An 18584-nucleotide genomic window follows, 5' to 3' on the forward strand; every position below is an offset into this window, starting at 1 on the left:
CCCAAACGAACTTCCTTGTACCCTGCCCTGTTCTCTACCCTGCCCTCTCGTTCTTTTTTTCCCTCATGTCATCTTATGCAAGTCCATCGTAGTATCCCCGCCAGCTGCATAAGCTAGCCAGCTGGTCCACGGACAACCACGCCTTCTTACGTGTGTTGCCGCCGGCAAGACATATTGCCGTAGTAGGTATTTGTCTTCAATACCTCGTGGCTAGTTGTAACACCCGGGCACCCTAGAGCACAAGTCCCTATATTGGTTTGCAGATACTTTCTGGACCTTTATGCTGGAAAACGTCATGCTGTATGTAGTAAAACCCGCTCGTCAGTGGATTGTCCCACTTCTGAAATCTCTTACGCCTCGCTGTATTTGTCTGTCGGTCGTTCTGCGCGTTGCAAGCATCGAGCGTCCTCGTTCTCGTTTTGCAGTCGGGACACCAAATTGCCCAGAGAAATAGTCCTTACAGGTCGCCAAAGAGAGAAAAAGAGAGAGGGGGGCCATGGCCCACGCCCGTTCACCGCTCTTCGCGTCCGGGGAATCGCCGCCCTGCTCCCCCCCTCTCTGTCTCTCCCTCTCCTTCTCCCATTTCATCCTCGCCTTCTTCCTCTTCCGTGTCTTCGCCCTTGAGCCAGTGCTGCAGTTTAATGGCGGCTCTCGCGGCGTCGATAGTCACCGCCCAGTTGTCCACCCCGAGTGTGAGCGTGCTGACCATGAGCATATTCTTGACGAACCGCGCATGCGGTGTCTTGTGGCAAGCAGGTGCAATGACTAGCATGATCCATTGAAAGATACTCACCGCGCCGTTCCATGTCAGCAGCGGTACACGCCACGTCGTTGTCCAAATATGCAGAAATTCAGTATTTGTGCATGCGACGCTCAGCGGTACCCGGTCCATAATAGCCCGACTGTAGACAATGGCAGCGGCTCGAATCACCTGGTACATGTAGTCAGGGCTTTGCTGGTGCTGGTGTTGTTGATATGGCGCCGCTATCGATCGAGGGCTTGTCGGCGAGTTGCTAGTGTCCGGTGTCGTAGTGGAGTCTGACCCCGCCGCCGGTGGTGAGCGGCCTAGGCCGCCGGAACCAGGTCCGGCTGTGCCGGTGCTCGATATGCTGCCGCTTCGAATAGATTCCTCATCTGTGCCAGCAAAATAATTGCTCCCTGGGGAATTCCCTCCCTGTGTCGATACGCCTGGCGAAGACTGTCGATGTCCCGGTATCGTAGGATGCAAACTCAGAATGTGTTCATGAATGTACTTTCCCGTGAGTTGCACTTTGCGCGATGCCGCTTTGGTCGGCGCTCTCGTCGTTCGCTCGCCAGCCGGATCGGTAGTCGTCTTTTCTGTCGTCGCGTACGCTGCCTCTACGGCCCGAAAGAGGAACCTCACATTGTCAAGTATGGATGCCGTCGCCCGGTGGACTCCAAGGGACTGCGCGCACTCGGCAAATGTCGGTAACGTCCCCACGGAAGTTAGCTTGTGAACGAAAGGTGTGCAGTGTGACATGCGAAAGGGCACGTCTTTTATAGGGTCGGCGAAGGCGTAGTCCGCCGCCCACGGCTGACTTGGGCCTCCGCCGCCTTCATGGGGCTGGGACAGCAACAGTGGGCTGTTTTCGTGCGCGAGTGCTATGGAGACATCGTGACTACAAATGAGTCAGTCAGCGCACTTCCAAGACATTCAAAAGTCCGCCGGCATGTCGAATGCAAAGAAAAGACCCATTTACGAGTCAAGAGACGAAAGAGGGTCAGACGAACGAACGGTTCGTAATACCAAGGCGAGGGGCCGGGGGTAATGAAGAAAAAAGAAAAATGAAGAGAAAAAAAGCAAAATAAAGAGACGAATAAAAATAAGAATTGAGCAAAACCTAGGAAGGGAATAGACCAAAAGTAAAAGAAAAGAGCCCAGGGCAGTAAATATGAATGTTCCAAGCTTAACGTACCATATTGCGTTTTTCGCCAAGATGCCATTCATCCCTAGGTGATCAAAACCGCCGCGGATTCGAATCATGTCCCGTAAGCCGGAGAAATGATGCCGGACGTCCTCTTCAGCCTCGCCCCAGTACCACTCGGCGGCGGTGAGCTGAATGACGCTTGCAACGGCCGCGTCTCCTGTCCTTCCGCCTCCTCTGCCGGCGTTTTCGCTGCTACTGCCGGAGGTGGTGGCCTGGCCAAAACTGATCCGCTGGTTCAGCATATGGATGGCGCGGCCCTTATTGGCCATTAGGGCCGTCCGCGGGAGGTGGCCAGTCTCATGTAGGTAGCAGGCTGAGGCGTACATGATGATTTGTACGACGAGGGGGTCCTGGACACAAAATGGGGCATAAACCTTTACAAATGGGTTGTTGGGGTCTGGGTCTCCGATCAGAGACGCCTTGAAGCGGGAGAGTATGGTGAAGTCTGTATCAGGGAATGTCATTAGCTTCGTTGAGTCTTGTTGACTTATCCTGGAGGCCAGCGTATGAATAAGTGAAGAAAGAAGGCGGCTCACAAATTCTCAGAAGCTTCTTATTGAGCGGTGTCTGAGCTATCGGCAGATGCCCAAACTGATCTTCCATGTCCCCTATTTGCCGTTGAGGCCTTGTCTGCGCGGAATGGGCCCAGACTATTTGTATTACATCGTCGTCAGTAGTCCATTCTTCTCTCTTGTCGTCATTTTCAGCTCCAAGAACTAGGTTTGGGAATGCACGGCGGTACGTAAGGACCTGTTGGGAGGCTTGGAAGGGATCTAAATCAAGCATGCAGCTAGAATCGCCCAGTATCAGTTTAAGCCGTGATGGAGGTGTTGTCAACCCGATGCTCCTGTCCGCGATCCATGCTAGCTTGCTGCCTTGAAAGAGGTCGGTAGTCGTTAAATTCGCATCGAACCCCGAGAGAGATCCCGTAACAGCGGCCCCTGGCCAACGTGCGTTGGCAGGCCTAGACGTTCCCTGGAGTCGCGATATTTCTATTAGAGGACTGTTTAAATCTGAGAGATCGCGAGCTAGGCCTCGTCCGCCAGCTCTTGCTGGTGCCGGAAAAGTTGATGTCCCAGGTATCCGGCTGGGACCACGCAATGTTAGACCATACCCAAGACAACACGAAGCTTCGGTAAGGGAATGGGCCATTGTTTTGTGATACTCACTTCCCTATGCGGTATTCGCATACTGGCTGAGGGAACCGCCGCTGGCAGTTGCCGCATGGCTGTTGTTGATCGCACTGGCTGGCTGTCAGTCATACGATTCTTGCAATCTCGAGGATTACTGGGATCACCAAGAACAATTGGTCTCATCCCACAGCTTAGGCCTCGATAGTTGGACAAAAAACAAGGACGTAAGGACCCGTCCAAGACAGGAAAGTGGCTAACGTGGTGTACATGCCTTCTGCTTCCGCCTCCTACACTCTCCGCAAGACGTTGTGGTTCTCTCGGCACGCATATTGCGCGATGCCCGCCGCTGTTGCTGCGACCCTTCGGACATGTTCTGAATGCGGCGACCTTCCCCTATCCTCGGGGCACCTGGTCCTGTTCCACCTTGAGGAACCACATCCATGACGTTGGGACCTTCGACCGTAGGGCTGACTTATAAGGACTTGAAAGGGTCAGGGGCGGGCCCTGAGCAGAAGGTGCCTCTATGGTCGCCGAACAAGAAAAGGAGGCTTGCCTGCAAGTCGTCGGATTTTGACACGTTTAGTCTAGCGTTGGATTAGCGGAGCTGAGGAAAAGCCACAAGTGGCATCTTCCGGGGTGGTGGTTTGGTCAATCTGCATTAGCTTGATTCGCTAGTGCGAAGACGCCTGAATGGTTCCATCATAATGCTAAGACGTATGAGAGCCAGTCGCGTCAGATTATGTCGACTGAGAAGGGGTTTCAGGACAAATTTGCTAATCAGAAACCTGAGTTGACAAATGTGTGCGATAGCATGGGTTAGAGAACGAGGTACTGAACTAGCCCGCGAATATGATTTAAGGCTACCAGTCGCTGGGACACCATCTCCTTCGCATTAAGATTCAGCCACAGGCAGTGTATCACCAACTGTTGCCTTGCGTTGCGCCTAACTTCAGGAGACTGGCGTCGCCAGCCCGTAAGGAGGCTGAATTAGCTGTAAATGTCAATCAGGGACACCTGAAGCTCACCGCCGCGCAACGTCGAATGACCGTTTCTTTCTCAAAACGGCAACAAGAGCCCAGCTTGAAAATTCTAGTCGTCCATTAGCAGATCGAGCTTTTGGTTTGGCTCTTTCTCACCCAGCTGATAGAGACAGGCATGTCTCATCCAGCCTAATAAGCCTGCGACCTTGTCACATTCTACCGCCGGCGAACACCGACTAGGATTCCAAGGCCCACGAACCAGTGAAGGCCGCGTCAATAGTTTGTCAAATTGTAAACGATGATGGCCTCAAGAATTCCAACTCGAATCAATCGTATCGAGAAGCATGTTCTGGATCAAGAATGCATGCAGTACCCCTTGAACTGTAGTTACTGGCAACGGAACAGTGGCACATGCCTATTCCCTTTCCCCACGAAAAAAAAGCTTTAACAGGGGTGACAACAAAGATAAAGAAACAAAAGCTTGCGAACCTATCATCTGAATTCGTGACACAGCAGTCAGCTACTGATATGTAGTTTTGTACAGCCAGGGGACAGCTGAATCTCTTTGACCTATGGGTACATGCTTATAGTGAAGTGCCAGTCAGGAGAGTGATAATGTCTTGCTGAGCTCGTCAGCCCGTATTATAGCGCATGAATAAGAAACGATGAGACTTGGGTCGTAAACCATGCCATGTAAGCGCCGTTCGCTGTCCGATGTTTCTGGTTAGGAAACGTATTCCTGCTGCTCAGCCTTGTAACGCTCTCTCGTTGCTCGATCCAATCCTTGAACACCTGGGGAGTCAAGTGTACGTAGGAAGCCCTTAGAACGAATGCCAATTCGCGGGGCTCACGTAATTTTCTTTGAGCGATTTCGAGTGGCGCCTCGGGGCTGGGCGCTATATTCTGCCACGTTGACCAGCTGAGTGTCTGGTAGGATCAAACGTCATTGACAGAGGAGTCACGAGTCTGGTCAACAGATTCGGTATGATGATGAGGAGTCGAGATGGTGAAGTAGAAAGGAACCGAGGTTAGGGGAAGAAACGTCAGTACATTAAACTGGGCAAGCCGGAAATATCATGGACGTGGAAGAACTCTGGCACTGGAAGGATAAGCGGTTTAAGCTTACATGCCTTACATAGAAGTTTGGCCGGCAGCTGATCAGCGAGGCCCACATTGCCGTGACGTAGTGTTCCACTAGCTCCCGAGTGTTCGGGATTCGCCACCGTTTAAGAAGCAGTAACGCCGGGAGACTATCAGACGATGAAGTCACGAATGACGGCCCAAACAAGGGGGGGGGGAACGACATTATCTCATTAGTTTGACCAGCTTTTGTGTGTCGCTGCAGGACACCCTGAGCTTATCCAGTATGCTAAGAATGGTATCTTTACTACAAATCCCAAGTCCTGATACCAACGTCCACATAACCAAGAGACCAAAAATAGAAAAAAAAGAAGAAAATAAAACACCGCCTGTTGTCGCATTGCTCCAATTCGTAATTCTGCGTGACTGGCATATTTCTGATATGCATTTCTTTTCATTGTCTCATAATTAGATACGGACCGGTGATTCTTCTGGTTGTATGCTTATACGGGAGGAGTCTGTCGTCATATGCCAGTCGGGCGACTCCTTCCACCTACCGCCCACGGTAGTCTGGCTTCCTTGCCATATTTACTGGTGGAGGCTCATCATCAAGAGGGTAAGGCAGTGGGGTAGCGCCAATTGGACGACGGTTTCCGCCCGTTTGATGTTCTGGAAGTGGTGTCTTAGGAGGCAGTGGTGGTGGAATGCGCTGTGGCTGCAGTGATTGTTGTTGTACATGCCCGTTTGGTGGTGGGCTTTGCCATCTGGGATACTCGTCTGGGCTCATGATAGCAATTTTATCCGCACCGGCCGCATATCTGTATTGTGATGGTGTAGGCGCTGTAACAACTAGTCTGTCGACTTCGTCTTCGTTTGTGCCCACTGAATGTGTACTTGGTGGTGGCGGCGGTCGTTGCCCGACGGGGGGTGTTCCTGTGTGTGCAGCGACCGGTGCATGCAGTCTTTCGCCAGAGCTCCTCGGTGAAGGGCTGAGAGGCGAAGGAACATGCAAATTCTCCATGCCGGATTCATATGACTGACGGCTGGGTGGTGTGTTATGCGGTGGCCACGATGAAGGGATCTCGGCTGGCAGCTCTACAGCAAACGGCTCGCTAGCATCCGAAGTGGACTTGACCAGCTCCGGAACATCTGGTAAACGGGCAAACCGTATATTTGCCCTATGGATCTTGGCCAGTTTCGCAGACGCACCTTGGACCATTTTCTGCTCGGCTTCCCGCCGAAGATATTGCCGTGTACCAGTGCTGATGTCGGCCAAGCGGTGCCATTCGTTCATACCAAACTCGCCAACGCCAACCTCCACATTAAGACGGTAGTAGTTGTCAACACTGACGTTCCTCTTTGAGAGATAGTCCTTCCTCATCTGCTCGTGGATCACCTCACACCCCTCGATTTTAGAGATGAGCTTTCGACGCGCCTCGGCAAACTCTCCCATGAAGCCCTCGTACCACACTTGCTGGTTTGCATCACTACCCTTCGGTCGTCTACCGGTCCCAACGCTGACGAAGACGCCGACCTCACGGCCAGGCCATTCATTCACTACCGCCTCGTCCAAAGCTTCCGGGGCAGGGTTGAAGGTGCCGGCGCCGTCGTCATGAAAAACAGATTGACCAATTTGAATCGGCTTGAAAGCGAGGCCGATGGCGCAAGTTGCCCGACCTGCCTGCCAAATTTTGCAGTCGAACTCTGGCGGGGGTTCTCTCCTCGAGTCGTAGGATCGCAGAATAGCTGGGGGACTCCCTCTGCGAGAACCTTTGTACATTGCTAGTACAGCGCTACAAGAATGTCAGTCGGCCATGGACTTGTACCTAAATCGCAAGTGTGCACATCTTGACAACTTACGTCTTGGTCCTGTTTTCTCTTGCGTCGTATAGCCTAGCATTGGGGTTTCCATAACGCGAGTTGAATGCAGGCCTTGACATCTGAGCCTGTGGGCTGCGTGCACTAAAGCTAACAGTACTCGCGTTACTACTGTGCCTCCGAGGGCCCGAGGCTGCGCTAGAATAAGCAGCCGAGTTGAGAGGGCTAATCATATCGTTCTCGGTCCCATCGTTGCCCTCTTTCTCATTAATGGTGTGCTCCCTGACTGCTTCCCTGATGGCCTCCTCTAGCTTCGAAGCCTTGAACAGAGTTGATCGGTAGGGGATCCCAGCGATAGTCTTGTCGGTTTCAAACACCATACGTGTAAGCCTCACGTAGAGCTGTTTGCACGTCTCCAAGTCTAGACGTAATCGACCGAGCATCAGCGCGATGAGGCCGCCAGTCCCCGTTCCAACAATGAGGTCGAAGTGGTCGCAAGGTTTGGGGATTTCGTTTCGGTGCGGGGCTCTTCCTTCGATCTCGACGTAGGTACGGTGCATGAGCTCTTGGATAATGATAAGCATCGAGTAACCACGGACTCCTCCACCATCTGTCGCAAAGTATGTCAGTCAACTGCATCGGTTTATTTTGGTTGTCTCGCACCGCCGCTCGCAGTATGCGCCAGAACGAGGGATTGTGCTGGCGAGCAGACTTACCTAGCGATAAGATGCGGAGGGGGGGCCCTTTGGTGGTATCCCTCCTCCTGACCCCATTTAGGTCCATGACTTGCGCGGGCTCCCGTGAGTACGCCAGCTTAGCTGCGATCGACCGGTGGATACTTTGTAACTTTGCGAATTCGGGATTGCGCTCAAGGACTTTTGTTTGGCAGTCGCAAGGAGCCGCTTCGAAGGGGGGCGTTGGTTTTTGCAAGATGGAGAGTATTATAAAATCGGTGCAGTGCGAGGAAAGCAGACTAGCAGGTGCAAGTGTGTAAGTAAATGGTAGTGGGAGGAGAGGTAAGGGTGTGGCAGGCGGCAAGGTAAGGTCTGATCACGAGTGGGAGGGTGACGCAAGGAACGGTTTGCGCCTTGGACAGAAGTACCCTGCCATGCCCGCCCAATCGTGAATGGAGCCTGTCGACCCTGTCACTTGCCCACTTGGGGACGCTTACATTTTTTTTCCCCTTCTTCTTTTTTCTAGCGTCGGTCAGTCTCATCCAGGTTACCGCGTGTCGGGTGTTGGGCGTATAGAGCTGCTGACTGAAGCTGTGCTCTCGTACTGACTGGCGAAGTAAAGGCAACAAGATAGAGAAAGAGAGAGAGAGCGCGGCAAGGCAACTATGACAAAGCCAGTGAGTTGCGACGGGTAAATGCGTGTGACGCCACAGCGGCCAATGTGCTAATTTAGTTATGACCTGGGTTTGTTTAAGCGACGATGAAAGTGCGCGAATAGCAGGCCGCCTTTTACACCAGGCCCGACGTCTTGGCTCCCTCTATGGTGTAGTTGGAGTGAGTGGGAGGCGGGAATCGAGTCTAACACGGAGAGGATCTTCAGGTCGTCCCCCCACTAGTAGAGAGAAGGTGTTGAGGGTAGGGGCTAACGAAGTCCTGGTAAAAATAGGTTGTAACGCGACGAAGGCGAGAAGACGAATTGACAATTTTCGAGGTCGTGATTAGCAAGTGAGGGCACCGGCAGAGTTTATGGAGTCGGGAGTTTCGGGCGGACTTGGTTTATGGATTGCGTATCCGTTGTATGTAATGGATGCGCAGCCTGCTCGGAAGTAGCGAAAGGCATTCTCGCATTCCATGAGTAGTTTTTTCCCAGGAAGGAACATTGGCAGACTGGGCACCTGCCTCCACTATCCGCTGTATCTCAGGTACCTTCTATCTAGGTAGATCTGTAAGGCACCTACGCCATAGAGCTGTCACTTTTGCACGTTCCTTCCCTGTCACGGCACCTGCTGGGCCCCGTTCAGTTTGTAGCTTCCAACGGCCTCCCTTGTTCGACGGCCCAGGAAAGAACGGTGCAGACCTGCATTCTGCGGTCACAAATTCCTCACCTGCAGCCTTAGCAAGCAAGCAAACGAAGCAAGGTAAGCTCAGCTTCTTACACACTAATATGTATACCCGCTCTACCCTGTCAGATCACCATATGGTTCCTCCAGAATCTTCGTTGACTCAACACCAATTGCACTTCATCAGCTATCCTCCCACATGAATCAACACATGGAGCACCCCATCGTAGGCCTCCCGAGCGGCGCCCAACATTTGGTTTGCCGCACGAATCAGCAGCCTGCAGGGCCCTAGCCCAGACGCAAGATCGTCCCGCGCTTTCTCTCGTGTGCTATCCATACAGAGCTCTCGGACACTGTATAGAGACACAAGGCACGCTGCAAGGCAGAGCGACGGTTGATGCTTAGGCTATATCTTACGGCAATCTGGCAACGCCTTACCCGAAACTGGACCTCGAAATGGAGACCAGACGACGCCGGGAAGAAAGTTTCTCTTGAATGACCATTGCAATTTAGCCCAATCGCAGCTTGTGAACACCCCGCCCACTGATGAAAGTTCGGGGGCCTTGTTCCTTGCTGTGGGATCTCCGGGACCTGCACTAGAACGGTCCTTTCTGTTGGATTATTAGTCCTAACAGGATTGCTACACGTCGCTAAACCATAAGCTTTTCTTCTCTCTTCCATGGTGACCAACCAGTACCATATCGAAGTACCGCCCCGCAGTCTTCCGTGTGTTCTCATCAACGATGGAGCAGTCACTGTCAAGCGTAGCGAAACTTGTCCTGTGCTCCGAGGCCAAGAGACGCTCGGCATCTTTGTCTTACCTCCAAACTTTTTCCATAAACTCCGAAAAGCGGTTTAGAAAAAAAGAGAGAGATAACACAGGGATACGTCAGGCAAGGATACCCCAACAGATCCTTAGCCATCGGGGTCCGTGATGACTATTGCCGGCTGCATTGTCTCTTTGTGTCCTCAGCAGACCAAACGCACAGGATAGCTGCAGTGGATTTTCCCCATATCTCTTCCAGGGGCAGCAAAAGCGCTGCTTGGCACCTGCAACCCTTAGCTTGGTGCGAACGACCCCGCCGCCGGTGAATGTCTTCCCATACGATGCCTACACTGTAGTTGGTTCTGGTCGGCATGCTTTTCTGTGGTTTCTCCCAAAAGAAGCAGCTGTTTTCCAGGGCTGCAGTGCACTAGACGAGGTACAGTACAGATATCCTATTGACCGTTTCGCACGCCTAGCGGCTGCCGCCAAAGACCCCCTTCTCGTGACCATACCCGCACGTCAGCAGTGCCATCCATCATCATTCAGCTGTTGTGCCGTCCGGCCGCGTTAGCTCCCACCTTCTCCGTAGAAAAAAGCTCCTCTTTGGAGGGTTGATTGGCTACGGAGCGCACTTGGTATTGAGCGAGACGTTGGAAACTTCTGACCAGCGTGGCTGTGCAAGGCTTGGACGTGGATGGCCCTGAAGGGATCGCTCAAGCCAAACCATCGATAACAGATACACCTTGCGGCTTGTTCCCGGCATTCAAGTCGCCACTTGCATGCGCTCGTGTGACAGGAGTACGTTCCCTTGCCTCCTGTGATTACTTGCCTTGCATCGTCTTCCGTATGTGTCCCCTTGGCAAGAGGGTCTTAACCTGCTTCTGTTATCATGTTTCCAAAAAGTGAAGGTGGATAACTCCACACCAAGCAAGGGAAAAAAAAGGTAAGCAAGTATTCCGGGCATTATTACTAAGTAATAGCCCTGACGGTACCCGAGGTTTTTTGGTGACCGACTCAGAGGCCCACAACACGCCCAACTTCGTGATGCGACTCACTTTGGGCTGAGCCTTGCGCCACATCGAGGACTTTGTTACTCAATAGCCTCCTGTTACCATGGGATATCCCCGGTATGGTTTGATTCGGCAACCAGTTTCCTGGAATATGGTTTTTGATAAATTGGAGCCGTAAGCTTGGCCGAGCAAGCGGTTTGGCGCTCCAGCAAACATTTGTGGAATGGTGAAGTGACAGATGTATTGTAGAAGCCTCACATGATTGAGGCCTCCCTCCGGAAGTAACCGATGAAAATGATAGCTGTGATAGAAACGGGCACCCTTTGTTTTGGCCGCTAAGCTTCTGATGGATGAGACGTCAATTTTGGTCCTCGGTCTGACAGAACTGGAAGCTGTGACATCGTAAGAAGCAGCACATCGGCTCAGTAGACGCGGAATCGGCGGATCGGACTGACCCCTCTTTTGCCGGCGACCCACACCCGACTCGGGGTTGGAAGGCAATCGGCGTGTGCTACAATACCTCTCATATTCTAAGCCGTTCCAACAAGGTGTAATCACGTTTATAAAGACATAATCTGCAAAAACTTATACTGGAAACACCTATGGCCATTTTGTGGCGTCGTTTGTTACTATTGATGTAGTACCACTCAACAGTCACAGTAGTATTTGCTACAGTTGGATGCCATAACTGGTAAGCTTGGGTGTCTTGCTTGACGGGAGTCTATCTTTTTGAGACACTAACTTTGGAGAAGAAGAAAAGCCCTTTTTGAAGCTAGATACATGGGTCGCCATTCGAGAGGATTTTCTTGCTCTGCGGACCTTCTGTGGCATTGTTTTAAGAGAGATGCATGACTTCTGACCCAGCTGTGCATGGCACTCTACAGGTAACTGCTCAGCTTATGCCAAAGCTCTCGGAGCTATGTCCCCTGTTGCCGGGAAAGGTCCTTGATCTCTGCCGTCAGCGCCCGCACCGAGAAGTTAAGATTGTCCCAATTGAGGGGAGCTACAATGGTTGTAGCGATCAGTAAAGTCCCCTAGGGCTCGTGCACTGGGTTTTTGTTACGTGCGATGACAGGGAACCCAATCAAAGTGCGTTGTGGTGTCTCACTTTTTTTTTCTTTTTTTTTTTGGCGATCCAGAAGCCTCAATAGGCATACACATGTTTGACATTCTCGTACTAGATAAAGACATCAACGGTCTGATGGTGTACACCGGTCCACGGAACGAAAATTGATCTACCACATACGACGCGTATCTGTTCCCTTCGGCTAGGAGTTGGGGAGGCTGCAACTGAACAGCAACAACGATGGGAAGGCGGAGAGACTGGAAACTGGCGAGACGGTGACTGCCCTCTGTCAATTGGCCAGCGGCCAAAGAAAAGGGAGTGATGAGGTGTTGGGTGGGTGGGGAACTTGATACATGCAGTAATGCTTTGCTGATGTAGGTTGAGAGTGTAAGTCGTCGGCCTTGCAGCAGGAGTCTCATATCACCATTGTTAGTTGATTGTCTTTTCTTCCAGCTGGTCAGATTAGGCATTTCGTTCACAAATTGGCGACAACCTTCCCCGGTCTATCGTCAGACCGACAAGGCGAAGATACCTTGCGTGCATGTGTGTGTGGTGCGTGGCGGCGGCAAGATTGGTTGGCATGGCATAATACCAGCATGGCACGGTGTGGCACTGCGACCAAGGCGGTCGGTCGGCCAGTGAGATTGAGTGATAGGTGACAAGAAAGATAGTGTTGTCGTTCAAGTCAATCACCTGGAAGATAATGACAACAGTCCAAATCATCCATCTGTTTGTCTATGAATGCCTCAACCCATTCGTCTACACTATTCTGTCAGTTGACCGAGGGGAGGAAAAAAAAAAAAAAAAAGAAGCCGTCATGGCCTGACCCCCAAGCGCATGCCCAATGGAGCTAAGAAGCTACCTTGCCGCATGACTTGGAGAAGCTCGACATGTGGCACCAGTGGAAGGCAATGAACAAGGCGGTTGGCGCCGAGGAGGGCAAGGCGTGGGACGGAGGGGCAAGCCCAGCCCAGCCTACCTTAGCCCCGAGGAGGGGACTGCAGAGGGTGAGAGAAATAGCCAGCCAGCAGGCCGTTAAGGATAAGCTCGTCGGCCGGTTATATTGTATGTGCTGAAAGGGGGGGACATTCAAGAGAGGAGGAAGGAAGGAGGGAAACGGCCAGGCCGGGCGACAGACGCCAGAGGCAGAGAAAGCCCCATTCTGAACAGAGGTCCGTGCGTGATACACAACCAATCAGAGCGACGTTCCAGAACAGTCTTGACAGCAGCCTCGCCGCAAGAGCTCTGGGAGGAAAGGCTGGGTAATGATGGAAGCCTTCCCACCTCAATCTTTCGCCTCGTCTAACCCTTCCTCGTGCCCCCAATCCCGATCTCTGAGACATCCCCAAACCGTCCCTAATAATTGAGTGCCTTCCATGATCGCACAGAATCTCAATTCCAGCCAGTCTCCGTTCAAACTGTCGCCCCGTTGACCCCAACTGTAGATGGAGCAGCCATCTCAGCCGTCCAAAAGGCGGCGCCTTATGCCGAAGCAATCGCAATCCGACCAAACAACTTTCCCGCACGAATCGGTGAGCTCGTCCTTGTGCGACTCTCCTCGAATTGCCCCTGAATTAACCTCTTGAGCCCTCAGCCTCAGCAACACCAGGTCCAGGAGGCCCCACCAGCAGAGCGCCATGATTTCGAGTCGTTTGCGAGGCATCTCCAGGATGCCGCCATGTTAATACAGCGTCAGACCGAACGCCCGCCCTATGACAGCGTCTCCGTTCTAATGTTACGATGGGAGGAGGATACCTCGACCGAAGCTGATCTGACAGCTCTGGAGAACATCTTGAGAGACCGCTACAACTATCGAACCGACCGATGGAATATTCCTACTGTACCGAATCCCAGCATCAAGCTTGGTGTGCAAATGGCCTCTTTTCTTGAACAAGCCCGCAACAACCATCTGTTGATTATATACTATGCTGGTTACGGCTATGTTGGGGCAGACAATCAGCTCTACTGGGCCTGGTGAGTCGAGGACCTGCTGTGAGCAACCCCCCCTTGCAGGATTCTGACCGCTCCTCCATAGCAACAACCGAGAAGACGCAGCAAAGCTCAAGTGGGACGGTGTCCGCTGCCTGTTCGAAGATGCACAATCTGACATTCTTCTCTTGCTCGACACATGCACCGCCCGCGATATTCCCGTGTCCGGCAGTCATGGAGTGAAGCAGGCCATTGCAGCTTGCGGCTCCGAACTGACTGCACGAGAGAGCACAGGCAAATCTTTCACATATCACTTAATTGAGGCGTTGCATAAATTGAGCACTCTTGGGAGACCCTTCAGTGTTCCGCGATTACACGAGGAAATTGTATTGCTGAGACAGCAGGAAAATACTCAGTCCGCAAAACTTACCAATGGTGCCAGCAAGACTCCACCTCCAGCATCTCAGCTTCCTATATTTTTTACTCTCACACCTGGCAAGGGGCAAAGTTTGAGCTTGGCCCCCTTGCCTGCTCGGACGGCCCAGCAATCGCCGCGTAACGGAGCTGACGGGGAAGCCCAGTCAAGGACAGCGAGAGAGGACCAGCTTATTGACCCTGAATCTGTTACTGATTTGCGATTCGATGAGGCGAGAGTGCTGGTATGCACGACTTTCGTGGGGGATGCCAGTCCAGATATGTCCTTCTTCAACGGCTGGCTGCACAATACGCCTCCCCTGGCTGCCAAGATCGAAGTTGAGGGCATGTTTCTTGGCCCGCCCACCATGCTTCTGATATCGATGCCACACTCAATTTGGAATGTTGTACAACATGATAAGGTTTGCTGTTTCCTGGGCTACATCACATCACACAATATGATTCATTTGTATCAAAAGTTGAAGGGGTCTTCCGGCATCAAGGCTACAGCAAAAGAGGTGGAAGACGGCCGCATCTTGTTGGAGGCAAGGGAATTGGCAGCAAGCACACCGGCTATCCACCGACATTCACTTGACAGCAAAGACGCTGCCTATCATGAGGCAGTCAGTCGCTCAGACACCACCCCCTCCGGCATATCATATGCCACTGCAGCAGTCGCAGCTGCAATTGATAGCAAAGATGATGTCGAAGATTCGGCTGAGATGCAAGAGGCTGCCGAACAGCTTAAGGCCTTGAGCCATGTACGCCACCTTAGCGATGAGGCCCCGCCTGCTGTAGAACGACAACGTACAACTCTGCCAGACGGAGTGATACCTGCGAATCATGAGGACACAGGCTCTTCTCATGACGCCAACGAATCTGGAGCCGATGACACCATGCATTCCATTGATATGAGCACCCCTAATGCAAAGCCTAAACAGCGGAGAACAATACAGAAAGCAACGCCGAAACAAGAAACCAGGTGTACCCTGTGTAGCCATGCTCCCTTCAAAGACTCCTCATCGCTGCGCAAGCATATTGCGGCTGCACATACCAGGCCGTTCCCTTGTGCCTTCTCTTTTGCGGGCTGCACCAGTACATTTGGCTCGAAAAACGAGTGGAAACGGCATATTGCCTCTCAGCATCTTTGTTTACAGTATTACCGCTGCTCATCTTGTCCGCAGAGCACGATCGAGGGCAAGGGAAACGAGTTCAACCGAAAAGACCTCTTCACTCAGCATCTCCGTCGTATGCACGCACCATTTGCGATCAAGAAAGCAATTGCCAAAGGTGACAGCAAATTACAGGTCGAGTGGGAGGGTCACGTCAAGGAAATGCAGACAACTTGCCTGGTCACACGTCGGTCACCGCCTCAAAAGTCCGCATGCCCGAAACCCGACTGCCAGAGTGTTTTCGAGGGACCCGGTTCATGGGACGAGTGGACAGAACATGTTGGCAGGCACATGGAAAAGGGCGAAGGCCAGCGGCTTGGCGTGGATCGTTTGCTAGCAAAGTGGGCTCTTGACGAAGGCATCATTGAGCGGAAAGAAGATGGCGAGTACCGTCTTTGCGCTGGCAACGGCACCGGCGTGGGCGGTCCGGTCAGTGGAGGAGACCCGAAAGATTCTACGTCAATGGCGTTCTCAGATTCAAAACAGGAAACCGAAGAGATAGCGGCCGAAATAAGGGACACCACAGAGGACAAGATGGAAGTGGACAGTTAGCGCCCGTACCACGGAAGAAGCATGAGGCGCAGCTCTGGATGGAGGTTGGCGCGGCGCTATGAACTTTTCGCGACCCTATATACTACGGCGTGTTTTCAACGATTGGCAGGAGTTATCCGGGAACGACTGACATGAGACATATGAATGACTTTCACTCTACTCGAGAAAAAAAAAGCTCGCTTCTTGGTACTATGGGTTGCAGCTAGTCTGAGATTCCCAAACCGGCCGGTTTGGCTTGTCGCGATAGGCATCATTGGAACTGTGCGAAACAGAAAAGAAAGGGCGTCTTTTTCAAGGAGAAGATTAGGAAAGGAACTAAAAACTGGGCAAGAAAAGTTACAGCAAGAATCACGAGCCATCCAGAAGATCCTTTACCATGTCATTGTGCATTTGTCTGGGAGCATATGTTAATCAAGCTTCGATTACCTGGCGCGGCCTCGGCAAATAGACCCCGGTGGTTCTCTCCCGGCAGATCAGCCGATGCCCGGTGGGCTCGAGAGTCGTCGGTTCAAGCATGGCTTCAACACGTCCACACTATACCCATGATGAGGGGAAATGAGATGACCTGCCTATTGTGTTCGTCTAATGTCTTGCTTGTCAACTTGAATTCAGCCCATCTCTATTTATGGTAACTCTATTTGCTAGTTGCAATCTCTGGCGGCTTTGAGACCCCCGAGAAGCTTTTGACGGCGAGCACATGGGCCACCCACAACCTCCACCTCCATATTGGCTGGCCACTCACCGTCCAGGAAGAAAATGAAGCGTAAAGGTTCCAATTGAAGGAACCATAAATTATCCGCCCGACAGAGCCGATTGATATTAGTCCTCAGGCTGAAGACAGATGGACAAATGATTATTGATGGAACACGAGGCGGACGTAGAGGTATGAATAAGAGGGGGGGAGGGGGATCCCGGAACGGAGAACTCTAGTGTCTCGCTGTCCACGGTTGTTGGTAAATTGCGGTTGGCGTTGGAGTCTTATAACTACCGCAGCATATCCTCTAATGTGAGCTCAGTTTGGTGCTCGTTGCTCTGGAGATTCACAGCCTCTGCTACCTTTGGTACGGCTGACAGTGTTTCAGCGAGGTCAATTGACATAGCTGGGCTTACACAACGGTTACTTGCCCATCATGCGTCTGCTTAACGGCCTAGCTTCCCTCCTAGCCGGGGCTGGCCTCGTCGAGGCCACGCTCCAAATCATTTCAGGTGGCACGTGGACGGCGGTAAGGAGTCAAGCCACTTCCCATCTTGTTTGGCTGGAACTGACCCGAACGAAACTGGCAGACCAACACTGGCCGCCACATCCAGGCGCACGGCGCTGGCATCATCAAGGTCGGGTCGACGTATTACATGATCGGCGAGGACAAGACCGAAGGCTCGGCGTTCCAGAACATTAACTGTTATTCGTCTACTAACTTGGTGGAGTGGGCGTACGTCGGAGCTCTTCTCTCGCGTACTAACAGCGGCGACCTCGGCCCCAGCCGAGTCGTCGAGCGGCCGAAGGTCATCTACAACGAGTCTACGCGCAAGTATGTCTTGTACATGCACATTGACAGCAGCAATTACGGCGAGGCCGAGGTTGGTGTTGCTACTTCGGACACCGTGTGCGGCAAGTACACGTATCTTGCCAGTTGGCGTCCACTCGGCTTCCAGAGTCGAGATATCGGGCTGTACAAGGATGACGATGGGTCCGCCTACCTCTTGAGTGAGGATGTGAGTTTTCCGTCCCGTTCTCTAATCTTCCGCCTTCTTCTCAGGGTAGAAGTCCGGTCTAACACGATACGCAGCGAGCCAACGGTCTTCGTATTGATGCTCTCACGTCCGACTACCTCAACGTCACGCACACTGTTCATCTCTGGCCGGACAGGATTGAGGCTCCGGCCATTCTCAAGCGTAACGGATATTATTTCATGTTCGGAAGCAAGCTTACTGGCTGGGACCCCAACGACAATGTTTGTCCTTCCCCTACTTTCACCCGTCTTTCTCCCCGCAGTGCATCTAACCCTCGATTTAGGTCTACAGCTACGCAACCTCTCTCGCCGGCCCGTGGTCCGCCTGGAAAACTTTCGCACCCGTTGGTTCCAAGACATTCACTAGCCAGACCACTTTCGTTCTCCCTGTCGGTGACATGGCGATTTACATGGGCGACCGCTGGGTGAGCAAACTGCTGATGCGGAGCACCTACGTCTGGCTCCCGCTCACCATCTCCGGCACGACCGTCACCCTCTCTGACCACGTGAACTGGGTTCCCAACGTCGGGGCCGGAACCTGGGCGCCCGGGCCGACGGAGACTTCGTACGAGGGCGAGTCTGCGACGCTCTCGGGCGGCGCCAAGACCATCTCTTGCACGGGATGCAGCGGCGGTTCCGCGGCGGGATACCTTGGCGGGTCAGCTGCCGGTGCGGTGCAGTTTTCCAATGTGAGCGTGCAGTCATCCGGCCGCACGACCGTGAGGATCAAGCACGTCAACGGAGACTCGAGCCAGCGGTGGGCGACGGTGACATGCAACGGTGTTTCGCAGACGGTCTCGTTCTTGCCTACCGTCGGTGGGACCCCGGGCAGCAGCTCCTTGTTCTGCAACCTCAACGCCGGCTCGAGCAATACCATTAAGATCGCCAGCAGTGATTCATCTTGGGTTGCTGATATAGATAGGATCTTTGTGCCCGTCAACTGAAGAGGGGTTTCTTTAGCATCTGAGGGT

The 18584-nt window shown here is 52.7% G+C and overlaps 4 protein-coding genes across 4 annotated transcripts; 2 read left to right on the forward strand and 2 right to left on the reverse strand.

Moving 5' to 3' along the window:
* Positions 1–511: 511 nt before the first annotated feature.
* CTRU02_200032 (uncharacterized protein) lies at positions 512–3524 on the reverse strand (the record flags this gene model as incomplete). Its single annotated transcript, XM_070203627.1, has 5 exons — positions 512–1640; positions 1938–2394; positions 2486–3036; positions 3119–3192; positions 3354–3524. 5 exons carry the CDS (start codon positions 3522–3524, stop codon positions 512–514), a joined length of 2382 nt encoding a protein of 793 aa, XP_070062209.1.
* A 2171-nt stretch (positions 3525–5695) lies between these two features.
* CTRU02_200033 (patatin-like phospholipase) lies at positions 5696–7743 on the reverse strand (the record flags this gene model as incomplete). The annotated part of the gene is made up of 3 exons (XM_036723150.1): positions 5696–6935; positions 7003–7570; positions 7677–7743. The coding sequence occupies 3 exons, from the start codon at positions 7741–7743 to the stop codon at positions 5696–5698; spliced, it is 1875 nt and encodes a 624-aa protein (XP_036584939.1).
* A 5518-nt stretch (positions 7744–13261) lies between these two features.
* On the forward strand, positions 13262–15883 carry CTRU02_200034 (uncharacterized protein; the record flags this gene model as incomplete). Its single annotated transcript, XM_036723151.1, has 3 exons — positions 13262–13348; positions 13405–13790; positions 13852–15883. The coding sequence occupies 3 exons, from the start codon at positions 13262–13264 to the stop codon at positions 15881–15883; spliced, it is 2505 nt and encodes an 834-aa protein (XP_036584940.1).
* A 1130-nt stretch (positions 15884–17013) lies between these two features.
* On the forward strand, positions 17014–18557 carry CTRU02_200035 (galactan 1,3-beta-galactosidase; the record flags this gene model as incomplete). Its single annotated transcript, XM_070203628.1, has 4 exons — positions 17014–17106; positions 17168–17596; positions 17671–17835; positions 17898–18557. 4 exons carry the CDS (start codon positions 17014–17016, stop codon positions 18555–18557), a joined length of 1347 nt encoding a protein of 448 aa, XP_070062210.1.
* Between the last annotated feature and the right edge of the window lie 27 nt (positions 18558–18584).

This window comes from Colletotrichum truncatum (genome assembly GCF_014235925.2).
Source record: "Colletotrichum truncatum strain CMES1059 chromosome Unknown Contig_0001, whole genome shotgun sequence".
Classification (NCBI taxonomy): Eukaryota; Fungi; Ascomycota; class Sordariomycetes; order Glomerellales; family Glomerellaceae; genus Colletotrichum; species Colletotrichum truncatum.